General features: G+C 44.7%; 1 protein-coding gene across 1 annotated transcript in view; it reads left to right on the top strand.

Moving 5' to 3' along the window:
* Positions 1 to 15,148, top strand: part of TRPM8 (transient receptor potential cation channel subfamily M member 8) — a 102,773-nt gene that overhangs the window by 2,629 nt on the left and 84,996 nt on the right. Inside the window, 6 exon segments of the mRNA XM_007943686.2 lie at positions 880 to 1,036; positions 2,294 to 2,471; positions 4,839 to 5,011; positions 9,501 to 9,675; positions 10,848 to 10,915; positions 15,002 to 15,148. The exon segment at positions 15,002 to 15,148 is cut by the window's right edge and continues 7 nt beyond it. Of these exon segments, the coding sequence (XP_007941877.1) occupies positions 880 to 1,036; positions 2,294 to 2,471; positions 4,839 to 5,011; positions 9,501 to 9,675; positions 10,848 to 10,915; positions 15,002 to 15,148 (898 nt within the window).

The following is a 15,148-nucleotide window of genomic DNA, read 5'->3' as shown; positions in this document are numbered from 1 at the left end:
CTAACACCAGCCCTTTGTTCCCCTCCTTGACTTTGGGCTTCCATCAGCTTGGGTGTTAGTTTCCCATGTTTTGGAACAGCCAGGCTGGGCTGTAAGCGCCATGGAGTACATAGCCCAGATTCTCCATTAATGCCAGTGAATGAGTGAGTAAGTGAATGAGTGAACGAATGGGTTGAACACGGCTGACCTTTCCCATATTAGATAAATCTGGATAAAATTAAACAGTTTTAGTCCTACTTCCCATTCATCTTATTCCCTCTTTCTTTCTACCTGCTGTCAGTGGGAAAAAAAAAATCCTAGCTATTAATTGATAGAATAGCTGCTGCTGTATATTATAATGAAAAATATGGAACCTCTCTGGTGGCATAGTGCCTAAGGCAATTGACTGGTAACCAGAAGGCTGGCGGTTCAAACCCACCAGCCACTCCTTGGAAGGTTGGGCAAACTACTTCCGTAGTGATACTGCTTCGGAAACCCAAGGAGGGGTCGCTATGAGTCGGATCCAACCCGACGGCAGTGAGTTTGGTTTTTTTTTGGTTTTCACTGAACTCGAGGAGTCTCTGGGTGGAGCAAATGATTAACACATTTGGCTGCTAATGAAAAGGTTGGCGGTTCAAATCCACTTACGGGTGCCATGGAAGAATGGCCTGGTAATCTGCTTCCATTAAGATTACAGCCACTGAACACCCCATGGTTCTACCCTGACATATGTGGAGTTGCGATGTGTCAGAATTTGCTCAACAGCCATGGTTTAGGGTTTGAGTTTCTTTTTGTGTTTTTTTAATCCAAATAATTTGTAATTTATTCAAAGAAACGCGATGAACTACTTAAGTAGGCTTAATGAAATCGGTTCCTTCCCTGCTGCCTTATTCCTCTCAGGGAGAACCTGTGCAAGTGTGGGTACACTCAGAGTCAGCACACAGAAGGCACCCAGATTAACCAAAGTGACAAGTGGAATTACAAGAAACACACCAGGGAATTTCCGACGGACGCGTTTGGGGATGTTCAGTTTGAGACGCTGGGGAAGAAAGGAAAGGTAAGTGATGGCTTTCTTGGCTTTACTCAATGAATTCCCAACTCGCCAACTCAACTCAGGCTACCTGGAGGTACTCAAGCTCTCTCATAGTACAGACACGAGAGAGAAGAGGAACAAATACCGAAAAGCATTGGAGGGGAAGATACTGTTACTCCACTGGGTCCCCCTGACTCACGTCAGCCCCAAACCCAATGGGATCAGACCCCTGTGACCCACAGGGTTCCCAGTGGCCAATTTCTGGAAGAGGCTCTCCAGGCCTCTCGTCCCACTCCATCTCAGTCTGAAGCTCTGCCAACACCTGCTCAGCTAACCAGCAACACAGCAGCCTCCACTACAGACCGGTGGCTGTGCGTGGGCTGCACTGGCCAGGAATCGAACCCACATCCTCCAGGTGGAAGGCCAGGGCTCCACCACTGCACTACCACTGACCCTGTAGGGAAAGATAATGCTTGTAAAAAGCAAAAAGCTGCGAGTAGGTTATAAAGTACATGAAAAGAACAACACACAGTTGGATTATTACCCAGTCAGCCCTCTCTCCACCCATATTACATCAACATCCACATTTATCTGTGATGCTGTAAAGGGGTCCATTAGTGCTTTTGCCCGGGGACTCCTTAGCCTGGCATGTAGTGTTCCTGAGAATACATACCGCCCTGAATAAGCAGCAGTTTCCTTTATCACCACCTGCAAGACCCACAGGGGTCTTGGACCCAGGGTCCCAGTGAGCTCTGCATTCTCCGTGTCAAGGGCAACACGTGTTAAATGCTGGAAGCTGGGCGGCAGCCCTGACGCCTCATATACCCAGTCCCTCACTGCAATCCCTGAACGTGGCCTGGGCTCCATCCACAGCCTCGCTTTCCAGGGCTGGCCCCCCATTTCTCCTGCGGAGGCTCACCTCTCAATCTCTTCTCCACGGTGCGCTGAGGACACCTTGGAATGTAAGCCCTATCCTGTTGGATGCTGTTTAAAACACCTCCGAGAAGTCCCACTGCTTTCAGGAGGGGTCCCAGTTCGCACCCCGCTCGAACCTCGCAGGAGACCCCGACATTCCCACTGCGTGTCTGGAGGCACTGGCCTCCTCCCCTTGTCTTTTGGGTCTTTGCGCCCCTGCCTTCGCCCCTGCAGCCTTCCCCTCTTCCTGGGGCGATTCTCTGCTCCGATCCCTTCCCCCAAATGCCCAGAGGTGCAGGTGAGCCCACGACTAAGCCGGACGGTCAGAAGGCGGGTCTCACGGTGCTTTTCCTCCCCCCACCGCAGTACATCCGTTTGTCCTGTGACACGGACGCCGAGACGCTCTACGAGCTGCTAACCCAGCACTGGCACCTGAAAACGCCCAACCTCGTCATTTCCGTAACCGGCGGCGCCAAAAACTTCGCCTTGAAGCCACGCATGCGCAAGATCTTCAGCCGCCTGATCTACATCGCGCAGTCCAAAGGTGGGGCCGCGGGCGGGCGGCCCTGGGTGCACGCGCTCGGCCCGGGGTGCACGCGCCCGGCTGTCTGGCGCGGGCGGACTGTAGGACCGACACCAAAAAATGCATGCGCCCCTCCCGCAGAATCCAGAGAGCGCTGACAACTACATGTTCAGTCAGTGCCTTAGGGAAAGCTAGATCCTCAGATGGATGGCAAGGAGGGAAGTCCGGCCCAGTGTCTAAAAACTCACTGCTCGCGAGTGGATCCCGACTCACAGCGACCCCTCCTTGGGTTTCTGAGGCGGAATCTCTACGGGAAGTAGATTGCCCAGCCTTCTTTCTGAGAAGTGGCTGGTGGCTTTGAACCGCCAGCCTTCTGCTTAGCAGTCCAAAGACACTACGCCACCAGAGCTCCCAGGCCCATGGTGTAGGGGCTCACAAAGGCTCTTCACAGTCAGCCTGGAGGTGCTGTCTTGTGGGTGATTCTGTATTTCACTTAATCTTCTAATGTTTTCATTTCATTGTTTCTCTCTATAAAGTTTTTACATAGATCCTATCAGTGACTGGAAAACTTATTTGCTTACTATTTATTTTGAGGTAAATAATGGGCTTTAGGAATAATGGCCCATTGTAAGCACCATGTAAATGTCTGAGATCAAAACGTGGACTTCCTTACTTGAAATACTCAGCTTAGCCCTTCATTCATTCATTTTTAAAATTTCAAACCCACGGAAAAGTTTCAAGAAAAGTAGTCATTTGTACATTCTTCACCTAGATTCATAAATAGCTAACATTTTCCTACTTTTATCTCTGTTCATAAATATACACAAATTGTGTTTTTTTTTTTTCTCCTTTTTTAAATGTAATTGAGTGTAAGTTGCAGGTATCATGGCCCTTATAGCCCCTTTGGGATAGAGCAGAGAACAAAACAGACAAAAGACACACATTCTACTCAGGGGAGGTGAAGCAGAGACCTGGGAAGTTGACTGGTCATCCTCTGCATTGGCCAGCTGAAGTGATGTGTTCAGGTCCAGTGGCCTCATATTACAGAGAAATGTTGACAGCTGAATATGTCAGCGGAAGGAGACTGGGTGCTGAGGGTCTGGAGGTCAAGTTCTGTGGGAACGGATTAAAAGAATGGATATGAAACGTCTAGGGAAGGTGTTACATTTACCTCAATATATGGGAAGGATTTTATGTAGGAGGTGCCTTGTTCCTCATTGCTGAGAACAGTAGTAAAATTAGAGCGTGGAGGCCAGCTGTGAGCAGGAGGACTTTCTCACAATTAGAAGAACGTTGCCTTGCTCCTTGAGGTGAACTTCCATCACTGGGGCTGATCAAGAGAGGCCAGTGACCAACCAACCCTCTTGGTAAGATTCTTGCCTGTGTAGCACGTTAGACTAGGGTAATGTTCAAATTTAGATTCTGTTATTATGCTAAAGAATATTTTTGCAGGTATTTTATTTACTTCCATTTTTCAAAAATAAAGTAATAAAATTAAACTCTGCAAAAAAACATGACCTTATTAAAAAAATCATCAAATACAAACCTTAAAAATACCATTGTGCAAAATTGTTCAATTACAAAGCAAAGCTAGATTTTTGGCATCAGGGCCATCCTGGGAGGATGCCCATGGATCCCGCTGAGGTGGGCATCTTAGAGCAGAGGGCAAAACCAAAAAAACAAAACTCACTGCCATTGAGTCAGTTCTGACTCATAGCGACCCCTCCTTGGGTTTCCAAGGAAGTATCTCTACGGAAGTAGATTGCCCAACCTTCCTTCTGAGCAATGGCTGGTGGGTTAGAATGACCAGCCTTCTGGTTAGCAGTCAGGTGTCTTGGGCACTGTACCACCAGAGCTCTCAGAGCAGAGGGCAGTACTGTCCAATTTGCTTAAAGGCTCTGGCATTTATTGTCCATATAAGGATTCACTTGATAGCCTGGCTAAAGATGCACATCCCTTGGCCCTACCTCCCAAGAATCTAATTTAATAGACATGGAGTGAGACCTGAGGTCTCCGATGGCAAAGTTTGCACTCCACTGCTGTCCTAAAGGCTGTCAGTTCAAACATACCTGTCAGCACTGTGGGAGAAAGCCGTGGTGGTCTGCTTCCGTTAGGATGACAGCCAAGAAAACCCATGGAGCAGTTCTACTCTGTAACACGCGTCACCACGAGTTGGAATCCACTCAATGGCAATGCAAAGCAACAGCAGTGTGGGGCCCGGAATCTTCCATTTTTAATGAGATCCTGTTCTCCTTCCTTGCCATACAGTCTTAGACAAAACCCATTAACCTGTGTCTGGCTTGTGGTCTTGTGGAGGTGGGGATGGGGAACAGGATGGGACCTTGACCCAGCCCCAGCTGAGCGCTCGCTGTTCTCCTTGTTGGACAGGGGCTTGGATTCTCACAGGAGGCACTCACTATGGCCTGATGAAGTACATTGGTGAGGTGGTGAGAGACAACACCATCAGCAGGAACTCCGAGGAGAACATCGTGGCCATTGGCATAGCAGCGTGGGGCATGGTCTCCAACCGGGACACCCTCATCAGGAACTGTGATGCCGAGGTATGGGTGGGCAGCAGCAGGTCTGCAAGGTCATGGGAGAACAAACCTTGGAATGGTCTAGACTTTGGGACTCTGATGGTGCCCCTTTACAGGGAAATCTGCCTTTTGGGACCTGGAGAATTAATGAAGTAATCGAAGAACACATTTTCAACTTGGGAAGGAGTTAATAATGAGTGTGTTCTGGTCACTAAAATTTTCCCAGCATACATTGCTACAGTCCGAATCTTTGTTTTTTACTCCTGTGATTTGATTCCCTTCTCAAGGGCTCGTTGCCACGTCTTCACTACTTGGTCACACTCATGAGAATTCAAGTCAGCTGCCACGGTCCCTCATTCATTTGGCATTAAGAAGGCTGTGAGATTCCTCCCTCTCCAAAAAGAAAAAAAAGTTTTCTAGGAGCATATTTAGAGAGTAAACAACATCCATTTCATGTTCAAAATACAAGGTAGACATATGGGGTTTGGTATCAAGTGTTGAATTTTGAAGACAGCATTTTCTAGTGAGTTAAGGGCCTCCTTAAGTAACAGGTGTTCTCTGCAGAGAAAAGTTGGGCCAAATGTTCAGAAATTCAAATTGAATCTACACCTTCTTCCATCTGGGACTCTTTAGAAATTTAGATAGCAATGTTAAGGATTTGGGGGATTGCTGTGGGTCTCTCTCCTTTTACAATTTTTCTTATTTTGGTGCCCACGTTCTCATTTTGAGGCTTATCAGGGCCAGAGGACATTGGGAAGGCATTTCCTGAGCATCTGTAAAGAGGCAGCCTGGTGGAGTGGGAAGAGGATGGGCTTTGGGCCCAGAGAAGTCCGGGTTTGAGAAACCATTATGTTGCATAGTTGCTTGAGTGATTCCCTTCCCTGAGTGTTTTTTGTTTTTTCTTTTCCCTTCAGTTTTATTTGTGTTGTTGTTGGGAATAGACACAGCAAAACATACAGGCATTCAACAGTTGCTTCATGTACAGTTCAGTGACGTTGATTCCATCTCCAGTCGTGGGACCACTCTCACCCCTCTTTCTGAGTTGTTCCTCCCTCATTAACATCAACTCACTGCCCCCTAAGGGTCCCAGCTAACCTTTCTAGTTGCTATTGTAAATTTGATCCCATATAGATAGTTCTTAAAAGAGTGTAATGCTGAAGGCAGACTTTTATGACTAGTGAAGCAAAACTATTTTTCAGTTTTAAGAAGACTTCAGGGGATATTTTTGGTTTGTTTTAAAGATTGTCTCAGGGCAATAGTTTCAGGGCCTCACCCACCCTCCATGGTTCCTGAAAGTCCACAGTCTGTGGGAATTTGAAGTAGGTTCTACGTTTTCCCCTTTCTGATAAGGATTCTCATTCAGTAATGCCAGCTGGGCATCATCCAGTTCTTCCTGGTCTCATGGCAGAGGAGGCAGTGGTTCACGGAGGCAATGAGCCACACATTTCACAGCTTCCGCCTGTTGCTGACCCTTCTTCCTGCATTGCTCCAGGTGAATAGAGACCAGCTGTTCTTTGGATGCCTCTTACAAGCTTACAAGACCCCAGGCACTGTGCACTGAATGAGGAGGTAGAACAGAAACTCCCAACACATTACTAGGCAAATTAACTGGGATGTCCCATAAAATCATGACCCTAAACCTCCAAACTAAGGAACCAAATCCCATAAGGTATTTGTTGTACATAAGCAGCCTCAGTAGCTACTCTTTGTTGTTTTTACTTTCTTTTTTTTTTGTCATTGTTGGAAATATATCACACAACTTTTACCAATTCAACTTTTTACAGGTGTACAACCTACTGACAGCAATCACAATAGCCGGGTGTGCAATCCTACCCTTAATCAATGAGATGTTTTCATCCCCATTAACCTCCCTTTCTTCTCTGAGGTTTCATTGTAATAACCTTGTATGAGGTGTTCTGGTTCCCTAGTGCCGCTCTGACAAGAATATATACCACAAATGGGATGGCCTTACCAAGCCAGAGTTTATTCTCTTATAGTTGGGAGGCTTTAAGTCCAAGTTCAAAGTGCCAGGCTCTAGGGGCTGGGTGAAAGCCCCTCAACCTTGGGATCCAGCTCTGCCTCCTGCTTCTGGCCCACTGGAGCTAGAGGCGTTTCTTCACTCAGACAGCTGCTGGCTGCTGAGGCTGAGAAGCCCCAAGGTTGACAAGTAAAAAGGCACAGTCCTGATGTTACCAAACCACATGGCAGGCCATTAACTTAGGTCCATTGTAAGTCCCAAGGTCGGCAGAACATAGCAGGCTGCTGAGCAACGACACAGCTAGATGCAGGGTCCAAGCGTGCCATAGGCTTGAGATCATTCCCAAAGGCTTCTTATATACAGGAAGCAGACCACATCCCCAAGGCAGCTACTCAGCTGCTTGTGGTAGATGCCACCATGGAGTTGATTGCCAGTCTCATCATGGGGAATAACTACCACCAGCTGCCCAGGCACTCAACCAGGCCCAGCCAAGTTGACACACAAACATAACCACTACACTTGGATAGATGTATCTAGCCATGCTGAGTGAATGGTTAGTTTTTATGGTAATTATTAGAAGCTCAGTGAGGGATGCCAAAATGGTCTCATATCAACTACCAGCTTCAGGGGATGAGTATTGGACTTGAGTAGGGTTCTGAGGACAGTTTCAGACTAAGTGGGGAAAAAAATACCATTATTTATTTGCAGTGTTTTTCAGGGGCAAGGAAGTCACCTTAGTGTGTATAATTATCATCCCTGTAATGGGTGCATTGAATATATTAATTCATATTTCACAGAATCACAGATTCATAGAGGCCCAAAAACAACTTAGTGGAGTAGGTATTTTTACCCCTGAATTGGAACAAAAAAGGGCTTCAGTATTCCCTCCAGGCAGAAACTTATAGGACCTATTTTCTGACAAGTGAAACTTGAAATAAATATACAAAAATTAAACCAAAAGTGTCAGTCACTTGGAAATGAAGAAACACAGGTAAACAATATTCTGTTACATAACTATTGGGCCCAAATGAGCTTTCCACAACGTAGTTGCAGATCACTTAGAAAGTAATGAAAGTAGAAGCATTACATATTAAGAGTGGCAGTATGTGGTGAAATATACTGCACTCAGAGTGAAGGGCAGAGCCGATACTTTGATTAGTAAGAATAAGGAAAGTAATAAATAACTGAACGCTAGTAATAATATTGAATGCCTATTTCTTAGCACTTACTGTGTACCTGATGTGAGTTTTGAGGCTGAGCCACTGGTGTTTCAAACCCAGCGGGATGCACATGGTGCACAGGTATCAGCCCAGCTTACAGACTGAGATAGACTAGGAAGAAGGAGGAGGCCATCCACTTCTCAAAGAATTGGCATGGGAAAACCTTATGAATAGCAAAGAAACACTGTCTGATACATTACCACACAACTTTATGAATAGTCCGGTTAGGTTAGAAGGCTCTCAAAATAGGACTGGGAAAGAGCTGCATCATCTGAGTAAACCCAGCCTTACTCCTATGGATAAGGTAAAACTTTCGAGACCTCCATTTGCTGATGTGGCACCACTCAAATTGAAGAGAAACAGCTGCAGACATCCATTAATCATCGGAACATGGAATGTACAAAGTATGAATCTAGGAAAATTGGAAGTTGTAAAAAAGGAAATGGAACGCATAAAGATTGATATCCTTGGCATTAGTGAGCTGAAATGGACTGGTTTTGGCCATTTTGAATCAGACAACTACTATGTTGGGAATGACAGTTTGAAGAGGAATGGCGTGGCATTCATCATCACAAAGCGAACTTGGTCTTTGGCTTTTCTTTTGTGATTCTTTCTCTGTTAAAGCTTGGGGATCAAAGTGTTCTGGGACAGTGTGAGTGCAATGGGGATTATCTGCTCCCTCAGAGTTTGGCGAACTCCATCAAATGCCTGGATGTTTGTTTGTCTTATGAATATCATTCCATCTGTCACATCCAGGACTCCCGTGCTTGAAGTTCCTGACTGAGCAAGGACCACTTAGAGAATGAAAGTATAATATTTGAAGGTGACTTGTATTCTGCCCTTTTTTGTCTGATTTTATGTATGTCATTAGTAGAATCATTACTGATTCTTCCTCTGCTCTTTTGGTTTAACCAAACTTGTGTTCTTCGATCTCAGGTTGAAACACCTTTTAATGGCATCTTGATACTTTAGGAACTGAGCATCTTTGAATGAGGCTTGAGAGTCAGCAACTCCTTTCTTCATGCTCCTGTAGCAGTTTTATATTCTCTGGTATCAATATACATATAGTCTAAAAGAATTACCTAAGGCACCATCCTTTTGTTTCCAGGTTATATTTATAGCTATGTACATATATATCCTTTTGAGCCTCATATGTGAAATGAAGGCCCCTAATATAAGATCACCAAGACCATTCTGACCTTAGGAACCTGGGAGGAGGCATCCGTAGAGTTGAACCCAAAGGGTTAGCCTAATGTAAACATACAAAACTGTCAACAAGTAAAACCTCAAAGATGGGTTTCTTTGTCCTTTTCAGGGATACTTTTTAGCTCAATATGTTATGGATGACTTCAAGAGGGACCCTCTGTATATCCTGGACAACAACCACACCCACCTGCTGCTCGTGGACAATGGCTGCCACGGACACCCCACGGTTGAAGCAAAACTTCGGAATCAGCTGGAGAAGTACATCTCTGAGCGCACAATTCCGGGTCAGCATTTAGGAAGCGGGACATTAGACACGCGCTAACACAACAGCAGCAGCACTAACAAAAAAAAGCCCAAAACCTAGCTTGTTGCTCTTGAGTCCATTCATTCCAACTCACAGTGCTCCTACAGGACAGAATAGAACTGCCCCATAGAGGGGCTCTGGTGGCGCAGTGCCTAAGGCACTTGGCTGCTAACCAGAAGGCTGATGGTTCAAACCCACCAGCCAGTCCTTGCAAGGAAGTTTGGGCAGCCTACTTCCATAGTGATACCACCTCGGGAACCCAAGGAGGGATCACTATGAGTTGGGTCTGACTCGACGGCACATAGCAACAGCAGCAACATAGGGTTTCCAGGCTGTGATGTCCCTACCTTCCTCTCATGGAGTGGCTGGTGAGATTGAACCGCCAACCTTTCGGTTAGTTGCTGACTGCTTAACCACTGCACCACCAAGGCTTCTCAGCGCCAGCAGCAGCTACTCATTATTGAATGATGTGTGGTCACTCTTGGTCAGGTGTCTTCATTGCTTGAGAAGAGCCATTCTTTCCTGTCTTCACTGTACTTGTTGAGTCGATTCTGACTCATAGTGACTGCAGATGACAGAGAAGAACTGCCCCAGAGGGTTTTCTAGTCTATAATCTTTATGGGAGCTGATCACCCGGTGTTTTCTCCCACAGAGTGGCTAGTGGGTTAAAGCTGTCTACTCATTTAGCAGCTGAGTGCTTAACCGCTGTGCCACCAGGCCTCCTTCAATATATTTAGGGTGGCAATAAGGAAAAAAGGTTGAGAAACATGAATATAAATTTTAACTAAAACTAAAACAGTGATGGAATCATAACATCCCAGGGTAGCTCTTGAGTAAACATTTATGGGGATTAAACAGAACGCATTGTTTTTCATAGGCTCTGTATAAAATTCCTTTTTGAAACTCATGAAAATGAGGTTTAGCAAACAATACCTGATTGTGTTTTTTATAACTTTTTAAAATATTATTGTAGTGAAAATATATATACCAAAACATATGCCACCTCAACAATTTCTACATTTCCTTATAACTTTTTGTTGGGCTGTAATTTTCAGGGATGGGTTGATGATGGGTTGGAAGGCTGGAATGGATGTGAAAGGATGCTTGAGAATTGGGAAGCCAATAATCGGTGCCACTTTCTATATTTTACAGATTCCAATTATGGTGGTAAGATTCCTATTGTGTGCTTTGCTCAAGGAGGTGGAAAAGAGACATTGAAGGTGAGTCCTGGTTCAGTTTCCCAGAAGTTCAATTGAAAAGCTTACCCAACAAATTCCTACTTTCAAGACTTTTGGGCTTGTCTTTAACTTGACTAATTTCATTTGTTACTGCAAGTAGGTGTTGGCATTCCCTCCACATCATATCCCACCACCCATCTGTCAGGTGTGGAACTGTGGTGGCTTGTGTGTTGCTGTGATGCTGGGGGCTATGCCATCAGTAGGTAATTCATCACGGACGGGTTTCAGCGGAGCTTCCAGACTAAGACTGAGCAGGAAGAAAGGCCTGAGGCTCTCCTTCTGGAAATCAGCCACTGAGAATGTTATGGATCCCAGCAGAGCGCTGTCTGATCAACTACTAGGGGGGACATAGTGTTTGGTGAAATAGAGGGCTAACTAGGGCAAGGGGGGCCCTCAGTGAGATCGATTGGCACAGTAGCTGCAGTGATGAACTTGAACATGCTGTGATCATGGAGATGATGCAGGACCAGGCACCTTTCTTTCTGTAGAACATGGGATTGCCGTGAGCTGGAGTCAACTTCATGGCAGCTGTCTACTTGTCTATCTGTTTATTTCGGTCTGTCTATCTATCTACCTGTCTTCCCTCACCAGACTTAGGTTGTTTCCTTAGCCAAGAAGATATGGGAAGAGAATTGAAGCAACATGAATAGTCTGTGTACATAGTGTTGGCTTTAACAATCAGCCTGCTAGAGAGGAGTTGACATTAATTCATGAAACTTAAGGGTCAAAACCAGCACATACATTGCAAAGGTATGCCTGCCCATCTTTGCCTGAATTTGGGCTATGATCATAGATACACAAATATAACCCCAAATCAGGTGTTTCCAGACCTGATGCATGCCTCCTGGGGCCACAAGGACTCCAAGTGAAGGAATCTCAAACCCTAAGTGATTCAGACATCATGGAGGTTGCTCAAAGTTGCCCCTGCAACTGAGCAAGAATTCTGCTTCCCACCCCATCCATGTTGATTCTCATGTTACTGAGTTAGGCTTATGAGCAGTCAAGGAAGTCTTTGACTTCTTTAAAAAGAGCATCAGGGTAAGTACATTTTCATTGTAGCTGAAGGCATAATGCCATGCCTTCATGTCATGTGAGTGTGACCTTGGTTGGAAATAGGGTCTTTGAAGATGTCAGTTAAGTTACCATAAGGTGATACTGGAGAAAGGTACGTCCTAAGCCAATGAGTGATGTCCTTATGAGAAAGGAGAGGAGGCTTGCAGAAGGAAGTCAGCCATGTGGTGATGGAAGCAGAGAGTGAGTGATGTGTGTGCAAACCAAGGAGCACCAAGGATGGCTTGGGGCTGCAGAAGCTGAGACAGAAGCAGGAAGCAGAGGCCCCCTCAGAGCCTCCAGAAGGGGCCAATCCTGCTGACACCTTGATTTTGGACTTCTGGCCTCCAGAGCTGTGAGCTGCACTTCAGGTATTTTAAGGTGCTGAGTTTGTGGCAGCTCTAAAGTTATCACCATTCATGGAAGCAGCAGCCAAAAAATCAAGTGACGTATTGCAGTGGGCAATGAACTCTGCTGCAAAAGACCTTTAAAGTTTTCAAAAGCAAAAATGTCACTGTGAGGACTAAGGTGCACCTGACCCAAGCCATGGTATCTTCAGTCGCCTCATATGCATGTGAAAGCTGGACAATGCATAAGGAAGACTGAAGAAGAACTGATGCCTTTGAATTGTGGGGTTGATGAAGAATATTGAATAATAACAAGGAGCCCCCCAGTTTGTGGCTTTGTTATGGCAGCCTAGGACACCAGTGCCCTCACCTGCAGTGTAGACAAGGAGATGTTGATGGGTCCCAGTTGAATCTTACCCTCTGACAGTCTAATGGTGGCACTGCACACTATTTTATGGGAGACATTTTGAGTCGGGCTAAAGGAATGTGCTTTATTTATTTATTTATTTTTCCCCTGTGTCTTGCTGTCAAGGGATTAAAGTTCTTAACATCTGACTCAATGGGATTATTAACTCTGGGATTATTATATAGGGAATAAAAGTGTGGTAGGTGTATATTTTTATTCTCTTTTAAACATAGGGGCAAGGGAAATTATTTGAGGACAGAAATCCCTGAGCAAACAAAATACAAAATATGTGGCTATTGCTTTTAAGGTATTTTCATCAGATAAGCTATAAATTATAATGTTGAATTTAATTTATTATGTTGGGATTTGGAATTACTATACACACACACACACACACACACACACACATAGCTGTTGTTGGGTGCCCTCAAGTTAATTTTGACTCATTTGACCCCATGTGACAGAGTAGAACTTCCCCTAGGGTTTCTTCCTAGGGTTTTCTAGGCTGTAATCTTTAGGTGGCTTGAGAAGACAAAGTAAAGTATTATAATGAAATATGCACAGACCTGGAGTTAAAAAACCAAAAGGGAAGAACATGCTCACCATTTATCATCAACTGAACAAAAAATTCAGGCCTTGATTTGCAATACTGAAGGCTTCTATGGGCAAAATACTGAACGATTCAGGAGGCATCAAAAGAAGATGGAATGAATTCATAGTCACTATACCAAAAAGAATTGGTCCACATTCAAACATTTCAGGAAGTGGCATCTGATCAAGAACCGATGGTGTTGAAGAAAGAAGTCCAAGCTGCACTGGAGTTATTGATAGAAAACAAGGCTCCGGAAATTGATGGAATACCAATTAAGATGTTCCTACAAATGGAAGCAATGCTGAAAGTACTCCCTTGTCTATGCAAAGGAATTTGGAGGAAAGCTACCTGGCCAACTGGCTGGAAGAGATCCATATTTGTACTCATTCCACAAAAAGGTGATCCAACAGAATGCAGAAATTATCAAACAGTATCATTAGTATCACATGCAAGCAAAATTTTGCTGAAGATAATTAAAAAATTGTTGTAGCAGTACTTCAACAAGGAACTGCCAGAAATTCAAGCTAGATTCAGAAGAGGATATGGAATGAGGGATATCATTGCTGATATCAGATGGATCCTGGCTGAAAGCAGAGAATACCAGAAAGATGTTTACCTGTTTTAACCATATGCAAAGGCATTTGACTGTGTGGATCACAACAAACTGTGGATAACATTGGGAAGAATGGGAATCCAAGAGCACTTAATTGAGCTCATGAGGAACCTGTACGTAGACCAAGAGGTAGTTGTTTGAACAGAACAGGAAATACTATGTGGTTTAAAATCAAGAAAGGTGTGCGTGAGGGGTTCTATCCTTTCCCCATGCTTATTCCATCTGTGTGCTTAGCAAATAATCTGAGAAGCTGAACTCCCTGGAGAAGAACATGGCCTGTGATATGCAGATGACAGTCTTCCTTGCTGAGAACGAAGAAGACTTGAAGCACTTACTGATGAAGATCAAAGATTACAGTCTTCCGTGTGGATTATACCTCAGCATAAAGAATAAAAATCCTCACAACTGGACCAATAAGCAAATCGTGATGAGTGGAGAAAAGACTGAAGTTGTCAAAGATTTTATTTTACTTGGATCCATAATCAATGCCCGTGGAAGCAGCAGTCAAGAAAGCGAAGGACATACTGTGTTGAGCAAATGTGCTGCCAGAGACCTGTGAAGCCATAGGATGAGTTTGAACCGTGGACCTTCCCTCCAATGGCCAGCTAAGTGCTTAGCTGTTTGCCACCAAGGCTCCATAGATCGTATATTATATGGTAAATTTACATAAATGTATATGTAGATCATTTATTACATTTTTAGATATTTTTAGTATTAGAAGCATAACATATAAAATATAAAGAAGATATGCATTATAAATGTATACATTATAAAATACATATCTTTTAAAATATTTATGCAAAACGTAAGCTAGCTGTCCAGGTCTTGATTGTGGAATTTGGTAGTGCCATAGGATGTAGTATCGTCAGTTTGCCTTTCTCCTTCATGTAGCAGCTGTAAACATGTGGACTGCTTCCGGTTTAAAATCAAAGCCCAATGGGAAAAACACAGGGGTGTGTCAATGTGTTTTGTTAACCAATTTGATCTAGAACCGGGTTCTGGAGCTGGAATCCGCTGCTCCTCATTGCCTCGGCCCGACTTTCTCTCCTTCCTCTCCCAGGCCATCAATGCCTCCATCAAAAGCAAAATCCCTTGCGTGGTGGTGGAGGGCTCGGGCCAGATTGCGGACGTCATCGCTAGCCTGGTGGAGGTGGAGGACGTGCTGACGTCGTCTATCGTCAAAGAGAAGTTGGTACGCTTTCTCCCC

The sequence above is a fragment of the Orycteropus afer genome, unplaced genomic scaffold, assembly GCF_000298275.1.
Source record: "Orycteropus afer afer isolate SDZICR_OR568_19922 unplaced genomic scaffold, OryAfe1.0 scaffold00006, whole genome shotgun sequence".
In the NCBI taxonomy this organism is placed as follows: domain Eukaryota; kingdom Metazoa; phylum Chordata; class Mammalia; order Tubulidentata; family Orycteropodidae; genus Orycteropus; species Orycteropus afer.
The sequence above is the reverse complement of the archived record's forward strand: the minus strand, read 5'-3'. Positions and strand labels throughout refer to the sequence as shown.